The sequence below is a fragment of the Pinus tabuliformis genome, chromosome 8 (assembly GCF_031772625.1).
Source record: "Pinus tabuliformis cultivar Carrire ecotype Pingquan chromosome 8, CPIR1, whole genome shotgun sequence".
Taxonomy (NCBI): domain Eukaryota; kingdom Viridiplantae; phylum Streptophyta; class Pinopsida; order Pinales; family Pinaceae; genus Pinus; species Pinus tabuliformis.
In genome coordinates this window covers 761064500-761077603 of record NC_142294.1, presented here as the reverse complement: position 1 = coordinate 761077603, position 13104 = coordinate 761064500, and the positions used below count along the sequence as shown (strand labels likewise).

Here is a 13104-nt window from a genome sequence, read left to right as displayed (position 1 = left end):
GATTGAGTAGATTTCTTACAGTTGAGGGGCAGAGATAGCATCCAAAGAGAAAGAGATTTCCTCAGCGAGAGAATCATTAGCGAAGAGAGGCAGAGAGTGATCCAATAGCTCTCACGCAGAGGCTGATGTAGGGCCACGCAGAGGCAGCGCAGAGGGTGAGAGAGAGTTTGAAATTTTGCAGCAGAGTCAATTTCAGAAGCCGGGAGCCAGGGTGAGACCGGGAGGCTGAGAGCAGTGACTTTGGGCATAAAATCGATCAGCTGGCTAGGTGACGCAGTGTCTAGAGGGGCTGACGCAGGGACTGCGTGAGGATTGCGCAGAGGCAGCGCAGGGCCTGCCAAAGGCACCTCATCTAGTGACCGGATCAGCCGGGATTTTTCTCAGTGATTGTGTGAGGTAATCTCACAAATCTTTCTGCCAGTGTTTCTCTCTCTGTAACTGAATAACCCTTGAGGTATTCAGAGATGTATTCAGAATTTGCTACTGCTTAATAATAATAAACCCTCAAATCTGTTGCACCGATTTTCCCGCATTGGGTTTTTTTAGGGACATTTGTCCAAAAATAATGGTGTTATTGTGTTGTCTTTTCTTTCTTGTTCAGTCCCTTGTTTCGCATATAAATTAATTGAGTGAAAGTTGCAGTGTATGTATTTCAATATTTGTCGTAGGAAACTGCAAATAACTTGTTCATGTAAATCTAACAAGTAGGAGAAATATCATCAATTGCTGCAGTAGGGATTCTGGTTTAAGAATTTTCACATGGTATCAAAGCTACAAGTGGAACAAGAAGAGCAGTGCCAAAGAACCCATCACTGAGCAGAAGAGGGAAATCAAAAAGCCACAGGAGGCAACAGTTTGAAACCCCAAAGGGTTTGCGCAGTTCTTAGCCGGAGGGCTGAAATTTCGAGGCAGTCTCTCTCCGAGTGAGTCGACCGAGAGAAGAGCATCCAAATCGAGTTTTGTCGAGGCAAAGGGAGCAGTGCAAAAGCCTCAGCGTGAGGAGAGCCAGTGGGTCGCAGATTCTTCTGCAGGCAGTTTGCTAGGCAGAAAATCGTCAGAAGAGAGGAGAAGCACGATTGAAAGAAATTCTTCCTCAAAGAATTCCTAGCCAAGGAATTTCAATTCTCATGAGTTGAGCAGTAGCAAGGGGCAGCAAATCTACTGACTTCGAAAGGGAGTGCATAGGCTAGCCCAGCAGCAACGCAAAGGAGAGAGGAGGCAATTCGACATTGTTGCAAAGATGGGCAAAATGCATGGAAGAGTAGCCAATTAGATATAGTTGCTGCAAATTTCTCACATGGATCAGTATCCTTGCTATAGGAGCCCAACAGAATCAGTAGCAGGAGGATCACAATGTCAACAGATGTAGCTAGTCATTCAAATGACAATTGCATAGTTAGTTGCAGTCAGTTTCTAGAAGACAGTTGCAGATCTAGTTGTAGTGACACAGGCAGTGTGAATTGCCCAGTTGCAATATGCAGGTGCAGTTCCAGCCAGAAGATTCCTAGCACAAAGCTTCACAGTCTAGTTTCCAGTACAGGAAGATTGTGTGAGTTACCAAGAGGGAGTAGAGATATTTCCCATAAGGAGATCGAGACTCAAAGGGAGTCTAGTTTCAAAGGGAGCAACCCTATGGAGGCTAGTACTTTTGGATCTGGGGAGATTAGACTCATTATTGAAGTAGTTGAAGCAGCAGTGCAGAAGCATTAGCAGAGCAGTAGCAGTTGCAGTATGAGTATATCATATTTTGCCATGACAACCAAGATACCTCCAGGAGGGAGGTGGGTTGATTTGGAGTTATAGTTCGAAAAAGCTATAGATGGGCAGGATCCTTGATGAGCCCACCTCTTGGATCAATTCCTTGCTACGGGAGCCCAGATCAGAGGTCGCAGGATGGACTAGTGTTAGATGATGCCGAGGAGTGTCGGAGAGACAGTTGCAGTGGCTAGGAGCGCTAGAGTCTAAGCATCACAAAGCAGAGTTGGCAGCAATGCAGATGGCATAGGGCAGAGGTCAGCAGCAACACAGTAGATTCAAAGGGTCAACACAAAGACTAGTAGCAATCAGACTTCAATATTCACATGGTATCATATTGAACACAATTAGTTCAGTAATTTGGGATGTTTTTCCATTGTTGATGGAGTAGCAGCAATAGTTTGCAGTGTAGGGGCAGTGCCAACAACGGCATGGATGTAGAATTTCTGAGGGAGTTGCAGTACGGATGAAGTGTTGACAATGGCAATGTCAGCAGCAGCGCAATGGTTGGTGAACAACATGTCAGACATTAACAGCGCAGAGGACAATGTTATGAAATCAATGTGATGCTTCAAATTGAGGGAGTGTTGATTTTTGGTAGCATCGAATGTTCTCTAAGTCTCAAAATTTGCAGGGAGGCTTAGACACATGCATTCTCCAATACCCAGAAATCGTTTTGGGAAATTACACCCGGAGACAGTTTTATTAAAATAATTAATTATTTTTAATGGGACCCTAAGTCTAAACTTAGGAAATTAAAATAATTATAGGTATTAATCTAAATTGTGGGTGTTACTTCTAGAAGAAGGCGGAGATCAAGTCAATATGATCCTAGCCATTGATTAGAATCTAATATGGGTCGTTGATTGATCAACGAGAGGATTATAAGAGAAGCTTGATGGGCACTTGGAGAACACACCAGGAGATCAAGAGATCGAATTTCTGAAGTGAGAAGTTCTCAGGAGGAAATTTTGATCGAGTAGATTTCTTGTAGTTGAGGAGCAGAGATAGCATCTAGAGAGAAAGAGATTCTCTAAGTCGAAGAATCATCAGCAGAGAGAGGCAGAGAGTGATCCAGCAGCTCTCATGCAAAGGCTGAAGCAGGGCCACGCAGAGGCAACACAGAGGGTGAGAGAGAGTCCAAAATTTTGCAGTGACGTTAGTTTCAGAAGTCAAGAGCCAGGGTGTGAAACCGAGAGGCTGCGAGCAGTGACTCCGAGCAGCAAATCGATCAACTGGCTGGGTGACACAGTGTCTAGAGAGGCTAACACAGGGACAGCGTGAGAACTGCGCAGAGGCAGCACAGGGCCTGCCAGAGGCACCTCATCCAATGACCGAATCAACCGAGATTTTTTTCAGTGATTGTGTGAAGTAATCTCACAAATCTTTCTGCCAGTATTTCTCTCTCTGAAATAATAATAAAACCTCAGATCTGCTACACCGGTTTCCCCGCATTGGGTTTTTCCGGGGACATTTGTCCAAAAATAACGATGTTATTGTGTTGTATTTTCTTTCTTGCTCAATCTTTTGTTTCTGCATATAAATTAATTAAGTGAAGGTTGCAGTGTATGTATTTCAATATTTGCCGTAGGAAACTGCTAATAACTTGTTCATGTAAATCTAACAAGTAAGAGAAATATCATCAGTTGTTGCAGTAGGGATTCCAGTTTAGGAATTTTCACAAATAATGCCATTGCTTATAAGGCATTTCAAGTTGGCATAGAACAGCCCCTTCAGTAGCGTATGGGCTTTTGTACTATGAGAATGTCCAATCTATAAAAATGTTTGTGTTTGTTTAAAGGGATAGAACAAAAGCCTTTTCTTAATAGATGCATGATTGAATAAATTGTAAGCTTTAAACCTAAAACTTTGTGTGAAGGAAGTACACTTGAAAAATTCGTTCAATTAAAACTTGAAAAAATAGAATATCTATCTTTACTTAAGCATAACAGTTAGTCACTAGTGAATAAGTTTCAGGCTTTCTCATTTTCAAGACCATTTGGGCCACTTGGAGAGTTATAGAGGGTTTCGTTCGGTGGTATTGGGAGGGAAATCGAGCTGATTGCAATTTAGCTTGTTAGTCAATTTGAAATTGGAGGGAGCAAGGGACCAAGATGTATTTCAAGTGTCCCAAGCTAGACCTATATGGAGAAGAAACATCCTTTCCATTTTATTAGAAAATGCTCAATTTTCTCAACTCTCTGTGATAATTTCATCTATCACAGCAACTGGAAATTATTTTTCTAATTGTTAATTTATTTAATAATTTATCTGTTGTCTGCTACGACAAATATCAAATAATTCACACTATGATTTTCACAAATAAACTGTACAAGAAAATAGCGCTGGAAACTAAAAAAATCTAGCACACACATAAAAATATAACACAATTATTTTTGGACAATTGTCCTTGAACAAAACCAACTTGGGAAAACCGGTGTAGCAACTGAGAGTTTTATTATTATGCAGCGGTGAATTATGAGTACAATCTATGGATGTCCAACTGGCAATCCAAACATCAAGAAAATATAGCCAGAATTATCAAAGGGAATTACCCTTCTTCCACAAGAAACCTCGGCACAACTTTCCTTCAGAAGCTCGTCCTCCTGGAACCCTTACGCTGACCTTTGCGCAGTGCTTGCGCGGGCCCTATGACATCTACACTGGAACTACCTCTGATGAAGTCGTTCTACTTGTCTATGCTGAGGAAATCGCTTCTCCAACACTCTTGAACCTCTTCCCGACCTATAGAACTGAAAACGATTTTTCCTCCAGCTAAATCGAGTTGCTCTTCTAAAGCAACTGCGCAGTCCTCTACACTGCCCCACTGGGAATAACTCGACCTCTTGCTACAGCCTCTCCAGATCTGGAAAACTTCCTCCGAATCACTGTCTCTACTCCTCACTCTCTGCTTCAATCTTTGGCTCTCTAGCAACTACTGTTGCTCTCTGGAAATCGATCTACCAAGTAAATTGAACTGTTGAAGTGTGTTCTCCAAGTGCCCATCGACTTCTTCTTATAATCCTTTGTTGGAGCACCAACGGCCAATATTGCAACTTAATCAACGGCTAGGATCATCTTGAAGTCAACCAGTGTGAGTTTCTAGACTATTCTCACCTTGACTTAATTATTTCTGATTAATTAAGCCATCTCTAGGTGGAATTTCCATAAACGATTTCTAGGTTATGGAGATCTCATGTATTCTAGCCTCTCCACCAAGTTTTATGACTAGAACACATTTGATGCTAAAAAACTAACACTCTCAAGGAAGATGTATTGAGGCTGTAATCAATTTGATACATGGTAAATTCTAATCATACAAAGTTCAAAGTAAAAAGTGGGATTTCAGTGTGTCTGAGAGTGACCTCAATTTAAGCCAATTTTGTTCGAATTGCACATGTTCAATAATGTCATTGTTTATGAGGCATTTCAAGTTAGCATCGAACAGCCCCTTAAGTAGAGTCTGGGCTTTTGTACCCTTTGAGAATGTCCAATCTAGAAAAATGCATGTCTTTGTTTGAAGGGCTAGAACAAAATCCTTTTCTTAAGGGATGCATGTTTGAATAAATTGTAATCTTTAAACCTAAAACTATGTGTAAAAGTAGTACTTGAAAAATTCATTATATCAAAACTTGAAAAAATAGAATATCTATCTTTACTTAAGCATAACATTCAGTGCAGAATGGCACTTCGTTTAACATTAAAAGAAACCAGAAGTCTTCTTCAACCAAATTTATCAATATTTGGTTCAAAACAAATCACTGTAAAAATAATAACTGTTACTGAGATACAGCTTAATGTAAATATGAAGGAATCCAAAATCATCATCATCAACCAATTGTGCCATTATAAGAGCCAGATGGCAGATTGCTGGATCCACTTATTCAAAATAACTCCTTTTCTTGTGAATGCAGTTATCCGCATTTCTTAAAGCATCTTGATAGGTCTTTGAAAAGTATTCTAATAACACAGAACTTGGAAATTCTAATTTGCTCAATATTTAATGGATTTCTGTCCAAAGACAAGATAAACTATAAAATTTAAATTGACTAATGTTAATTAACAGAGTGCAAACTGGACTTGATTAACATGATACTTTTCACGAAAAAAAATATTATTATTAAAGATTTAATATCCAACAAAGAGATGAAGGACAACACCCTAGGAAGCTTTAACTAAAAGCATTGATCTTGTAGTTGAGAGTCAAAATTTAGTTCAGAGTAAAATTCAAGGGAAAAAGGTAAAATTGATGATTAGTATTAAGCAACCGATGATTAGTATAAACTAACCAAATGTGGTAATCCACTGTAAGCCAGTTAAGATTCATGTGCTGTTTTTATGACGAGCAAATTTCATTTTAGATTGTAAAAGATTGATAGATGATACCAAATGTGGTAATCCACTGTAAGCCAGTTAAAATTCATGTGCTGTTTTTATGACGAGCAAATTTCATTTTAGATTGTAAAAGATTGATAGATGATTTAGTTTAATTACCACATCTTGGAATCCACCCATGGCAAGTCCCAAGCAGAGCCTCAAATATGTAGTGACATGTTAAATTCATGTAATAGAAGACCTCAACTAAGAGTTACGTCCCGTCTACTGCAAAAAGTGAGTAAATTAGAACATGGGAATGAACTGATTTGACACTGTGGAAGATATATTGAGGCATGTTTAATTACTTCTAAGTTCTAAATGATTTGTTTCCAGCTTCAGCCAACTTGCTTGTGGTTAATTTTGAATAAATTGGACAACCTTCTCAAAACTCTCCTCTGTTTTAAATTAATGCATCAATTACTTCAGGACACCTGCAACAATTGAAGTTGTTCTGATCTAAATTGGCAAACTAAATTCATCTTAACAATCCGATACAACTCAGTCACAAGTAATCCTGAGCTAACAATAGGAGTTTTTATATGTATTTATGATATGAAAGAAAGTAGTGTGCAAACAATGCCAAACTATTCAAACAATGCGACCCTCAGAATGACAGAGCCAAAATGCCTTACTACATCCTTAAATTCTAGCAATCAGATCATCGAATTGGTAGAGACAAACCATCAACCTGTCAAAGAACTTCCTAGATCCTATAAAGGAACGCAAAATGGCACAGCCTAATGATTGTAATTTCAAAGTGAAAAAGGAAGCAATCTAAACAGTTTCAGTGAACTAACCAGTTCCCCATTTGAACCTTCTGCAATTGCCCTGAGATCAAAAGTCCGGCCCGGACTTCCACAAAATGAATCTAGCATATTTCTCGTGTACATTTTATTTCCTCTGCTTTCCTATTTTACGGAGAGCCATAAAAGGACCAAACTACTCTATTTTGGCTTTCGTGTTTGGATCTTCACCGCGTTCTTTTCATTAAAAATATAAGCTCAACTTCGACTTTCTCACTGTACCAGCTCAGCTGCTGCTTTGCTTATGTAAATTCAACGAGATAACACCCGGGAATGTCCATTGGTCTTTGCTTTAACAAACTAATCTGGCAATTGAATGCCTAACCGTTTCTTCTACGCGTAAGTCTAAACACGCAACGATTTCGACTTTTTACAGTCATCTTTCGTGACCGTTTTTGCCCAGAATCTGGCTATGAAATCCTAGAATCGCAGATTTTCAATTGATTAGATAATATAGCCTTCAAGACTTGCACCTACAAGTTTGACCGAAATGTTACAAACTCTTTAATTATTGCAAAGCAGCAGTCCTTTTATGCACAGATTTTCTCTACATGCAGCATTAACATCGAACTTTTGATCGAATTTTGCGTTTGGTTCTATTTCTTATGTGAAAAAAAAAATCTCCGAAGACTAGTTTCTCAGCCATAAACCCTGATTCCAACTGTTGAGACCGTAATTGTCAGTGTTGGAGAGAAGAAACCGTGGTGGACTCGACACAGGCACAGTTCATTCTTTAAAGCGTGCAAAATATAGTGGTCTTAGGATACAAACTCAGCGTACAGTGACAATTTTGATATCGTCTTCATGGGCTCAGCTGAAAGCAAGGGTTAGTAAATGGGATTTACTCAACAGCGAAAGATGCAGAGATTTTAATTTTCTTGGAAATGAGAGTAGGAAGGAATTTGGCCTTTAAAAGTCATTTAGCGCAGCAATGACGGCGCCGATCCATTAGGGAGCGATGGAAGCAGACTCGCACAGGTCTGGTTATTAACATGATTGGCCGAAGAGCGTACTAGCAGACAGACAATTTTATCATTTTAGCGGGACTCGTTAAAGCTGATTCTATTTGACCGACGTATTTAAAGAAATATCTATTAACCAGCACTTGTTATATTTCTTGGCCCCACTACCACCCAACTTACACGGCCGAAATGTCACACAGCGTTTCTAGTAGGGCAACATTGCTTCAGTTTCAAAATGCATTATTGTGGCTGATATCCATAAATTAATAATACATCATAAATCAGGAAAGAATTAAGTAAATAAATTATTTTAACATCCACAAGACTAAAGATAGCTTATGGCATAGATTGTTTCTTCATGTATTCGGCTCTTTTTATGTGAAGCTTCAAAATAAATGCTCCCAACTTCTCGACAAATCCCTCGCTAAATAGATTATCCCAAGAGCTAGCGGCCAACCTATCTGCGTAACTTTCCGTGTTGTTTTTAAGGCCTCACATTCTAAAATGAAAAATGAAACGTTTTTCTGTTTCCACTTTTCCGAAAGAACAAAAAATGCATACTCTTTCCCCCCACACTTCCTTTGGCATTTTCTAGCGCCCAATATATTATCCCAAGAGCTAGGGGCCAGCGTATCTGCATAACTTTTCCTGTTGTCTTTGAAGGCCTCACATTCTAAAATGAAATGTTTTTCTGTTTCCACTTTTCTGGAAGAACAAAAAATGCATACTCTTTCCTCCCACGCTTCCTTTGGCATTTTCCAGCATCCTGTTTCACAACAGAGTTGATCATAATTAGTCCTTAACTGAGTAATAAGAATTTTGGCTCTCAAGAGATATTGGCCTCTATGTATGTTTTTGGTTGATGACTATGAGTGGGATTAAACACTTCAATATAGTAATTTTTCTTTCCTCCTAGCTCCTTATCCCAAGTACGCTTGTGGAACTTTTCCATAACAAAAGCTTTTATCTCTTTATTGTTTATGGGATGCTCATTCAAGCAAATACCTCATTTACTAAACTATTTGTTATTTTGTTGCATCCAAGTTTTTTTGCTCTTGCACAATCTATCATTAAAGACAACCTTAGGCCATCTACCCTCTTCAATTTGCTCAATTTTTTTTAAATACCTTATGACTCCCACCATAGCAATTGCTTCAATAGAAGCAGTCTCTGTTTCACTTAACAAAATATCATAAGGAACTGCGCTTTTAATCTTAAATTTGTTTGTAATCAAACGCTTCTGAATTTTCTCAATTTGTCTCCACTACATGTCCGATGCACTGTTGGCCCATAGTTTACAACCACAGAGAATCACCAAAATCACTAGAAGCCCAAAAAGAGTTTGAGCGGTTTTCCAGTCCCATTACTCTGCCTCTCTACACCTATTTTGAAAAGCATAAAATGTTTTCCAACCCCCCAAGGTTCTTTTCCTTCTACAACCATTCCAGCTTAGATTTTTGTTGAAGTCAATATCGAGGTATTTGTAATCCGCAACTTCTTCCAGAATGTTGCCTTCAAAGTAGAACTTATGTGGGTTATCTTTTCTTTTCTTAGAGAAGACCACTACTTTTGTTTTGCTGATATTGACTTGCATCCCCACACTTCTACAAAAATGCTCAAGGGATAGTAAGTGTTCTTGCGAACGAAGAGCCGATTTAGCAATCAGAATAAGGTCATCTGCATACAAAAGAAACCTTATAACAAACTTGCCCAAATAGATACCATCACCCCCTTGCGAATTTAACTACTCCTCAAGCTTGTCGATATATAAACCAAAAAGGGTAGGAGACATTGGGCAACCTTGCTTGACCCTGATATTGCTTCTAAAACTTTCATAAATGTCTACTAAAGTTCTAATTTTGACTTTCACCTCTTCATACAACCTATGCATAGCTACTCTCAAATGTTTAGGAACCCCAAGTTCCTCCATTCTATGCCAAAGCTTATCCCTAAGAACCGAGTCAAATGCTTTTCTGAAATCAACAAAGAAACAAGAGACTTCTTCCTTTTTCTCCCAAACTTTTTCAATGATGTGCCTTAAAGTTATACAATGATCAACTATGGAATGTTTAGGTCTAAAACCTGCGTGCCCTTTAGCACGCTTATCTCTTTCTCTTGCCCACTTGCTAATTTTGTTTTCTAGCATGCTTCCAAATAGCTTTGCAAACAAATGGTTTATCACGATGATCCTATAATTGGAGGGATTATTGATGTCACCACTCTTGAAAAGAGATATTGCCAGACTAGTTGTCTAATCTGTGGGGATTCCTTGTTGTATGATGTTGTTGAAGATTTTTGTAATGTGAGGTGCAATAATTTTTTAGCCCCACTTTAGATATTTTTCTTGGAGTTCAGCTAAGTCTTTTGTTTTTCCAACACCCAACTTCTTGATACCCATCTCTACCTCTTGTACCGTGAAGAGTTCAGTATCAGTGTTGACCAAGGAGGGAGGGTCAACCTTAGGAACCTGTTCATAGAGTTGTTTTGTATAGTCAAGCCATTTAGAAGTTGTAATATTATTTCCAATTTATATCTTTTTCGGTTGGAGCTCCTTCGAAAATAATTTGGGATTATTTTTCCCAAGGAAGATTAGTTCTTCCCTCCTTGAAACCATGAAATCAACATTTTTCTTGCTTAATAACTGCTTGTAAGCTTTGAGCTTTGTGTTATCCTTATTTGACTCTTTCCACATTCTCCTTTCCTTTTTGCATTCCTCGTCAAACCAAGCATTAACCGGAAAGCAATTTGTTTCAGACTTCTTAATTTTTTCTCTTTTGCACTTTGCAAGTGCGCATTGAATTAAATGCGTTAATTCATGACTATGAATGCTATGAATTGTAATTTTCTCCTTCTCGAAGAGCCTCTCTAGCATCATTTTGAAAGTATTACTATTTTATGGGGTCAAAAGAGATCTGCCCCGTGGGAGATTTGTTGGACATGCTGAGTTTTTGGCTCTAATTGTTTCTTTCCAATCCAAGAGAAACATAAATAAATTGGCTTGTGATCTGATTTCAAGTCCCACAACTGATCTCCAATCAAAATTTCCTCCATTTTCTCACACAAACCATGCGAGCAAATTACATAATCTACCACACTTGCTCCATTGTAAGTGTTGCAAGTGAAATTACCGAACTTTGCCCATCTAGTCAAGCCATTACAAATGACTAAATCAAAGACCCCACATAGAGTAAGCAATTGTTCACCAAAGAGATTGCAGTCCTTGTCCTCTGAAATTCTTTCCCACTGATGATTACTTTCTTTTGTAAGCTCATCTTTACAACAAAGAACGCTAGCTCGCTCACTTGCAGTCCTAGCATTGAAATCACCCACTATAAGGACTCCACCTAGCTACGAATATGTTGCAATATCCGCTTTTAAGGCTGCAAATGGATCTTTGTGGTCAAGCCCTCTACCTTTGTAGATTTTTCAAACCTGTGGCAGAAAATAGCAAGCTGAAATTCTGATGTGGTTTCCATTTTCTGATATTTTAAACCAAATGAATTGCTTATTTGAGTCTTCTTTTTCTAACTGAATGAAACGACCTTCTTTCTCCCTTACTAAAACCATGATACCCCCATGCCCTTTGCCATTCCCTACTGCCTTGTTCCACACTGCCATCTTCTAGTATCCTTCAAACAGAGGTGTCTTGCACCCTTCATGCTCATGTGTTTCTATGAGGCAAATTATGCCTCTATCTTCTTTAATAGGCCCTAACCCAAGTCCTCATCTCCATGGGTAATCTCTACAGTTCCAACAAACTAATTTTAAGGAAACCTGGGTATGACTTGATTGTTATTTATTTTGACATGCAAGACTCACATTTGAGTCTTTGTCCCTGTTTTCCCATACTGACCTTGCTTTCTGATTTCCCATTGAAGAGTTTGTTGCCTCTTCTTTATTAGCATCTTGATGCTCTGTTTTGGAAGGAGGTAGTCACTTATTAAGGAGGTTTGGGTTGAGACTATCTCTATAACCCCGCAGGTTAAATAAGTTACGAGTTTTGAACCTAAATGGACTTCAATATTGCGTACAAGTTTTCCAATGAAAAATGTTCAATTCAGTGTAATCTGATGGGTTATTAATAATGCAAAATGTTCAATTCAGTGTAATCTGATGGGTTATTAATGCACACATTTACCTGATTAACCATGTATAAAAAGGTTATGGATCAACTTTAACTTAAGAAAAAAAAGAATTATAAATGAATGTTATAAATAATAATGATGAACTTATCATGGAGGAACTTATTAGAATTGGAATAATATCAAATCTCTAGGAAATTGATTGGTGGGGAGCCACATGGCACGAATCTAATTTTTTAAATTTACTAAAAGTAATGGAACATTTTGCTAAATAAAATTGGTTATATATAAATGAATGTTATAAATAATAATGAGGAACTTATTGGAATTGGAATAATCTCAAATACCTGAGAAATTGATGGGCGGGGAGCCACGTGGCACAAATCTAATTTTTTAAATTATTAAAAGTCAATGCAACTTAACAAATTCTTTAATACATTAGTTGTTGATAAATATTAAGACTAAGCATATGTTGACATATTCTCTTGAGAATCATTGTGTTTAATCCTCATCGAAACCTAACTAGATGCTTATTAACCATCCGCTATTTTGGCTAACCTCAACAATTTTTTTCCGAGTCATTAGAATCACCCTCATAAGGAATGGATGGTCATGGACCCCAAGAAGATTTTTTGCCCTTTTTTATCTCGTTGTAAGCCTTTAAACTGGCCCACTCCCACTCGAAGGGCCTCATGTCCAGCCAACCCAATTGTCGGGTGATTATGTAAAAAGACTCATGAGAATGGAACAACAATTTGGAAGGGCTTTGACCAACTACGCCACCGGATTGTGCTAAAAAACGCATCTATGAATATTTTTTATATTTAGTGGGTCTCTAAATTGAATACCAACAATGACAAGACCTTTGGCATTTTTAGGTTGCAATAGGATTGGGCAAGTTCACTTTGTGATGTCATTGATGTCATTATCAAATGCGTAAATCATTGTCGGAGACAATTTCACCTCTAAACGTTAATAGAATCTAAATGTTCTCAGTTTTTCATAGATACGTGAAATTTAGTAAAAACATTGTGTGAATTGAAGATTTCAAGTTTACATAAATGGAATGTCGAAGCGTTATTCAAGATGTTATAGAATGTATTGATGCATTCAAAAATAAATCTT

The 13104-nt window shown here is 38.2% G+C and overlaps 1 protein-coding gene across 7 annotated transcripts in view; it reads right to left on the bottom strand.

Moving 5' to 3' along the window:
* Positions 1–13104, bottom strand: part of LOC149237824 (uncharacterized) — a 479771-nt gene that overhangs the window by 285229 nt on the left and 181438 nt on the right. The window contains exon 1 of one of the 7 annotated variants that reach the window (XM_089372814.1): positions 6930–7981. The exons of the other annotated variants lie outside the window; for them this stretch is intronic. Coding sequence (XP_089228940.1) covers positions 6930–7022 — 93 coding nt within the window. The 5' untranslated portion in view covers positions 7023–7981. Of the gene's footprint in view, positions 1–6929; positions 7982–13104 lie in introns of those variants that run through there. 7 annotated transcript variants of the gene reach the window in all.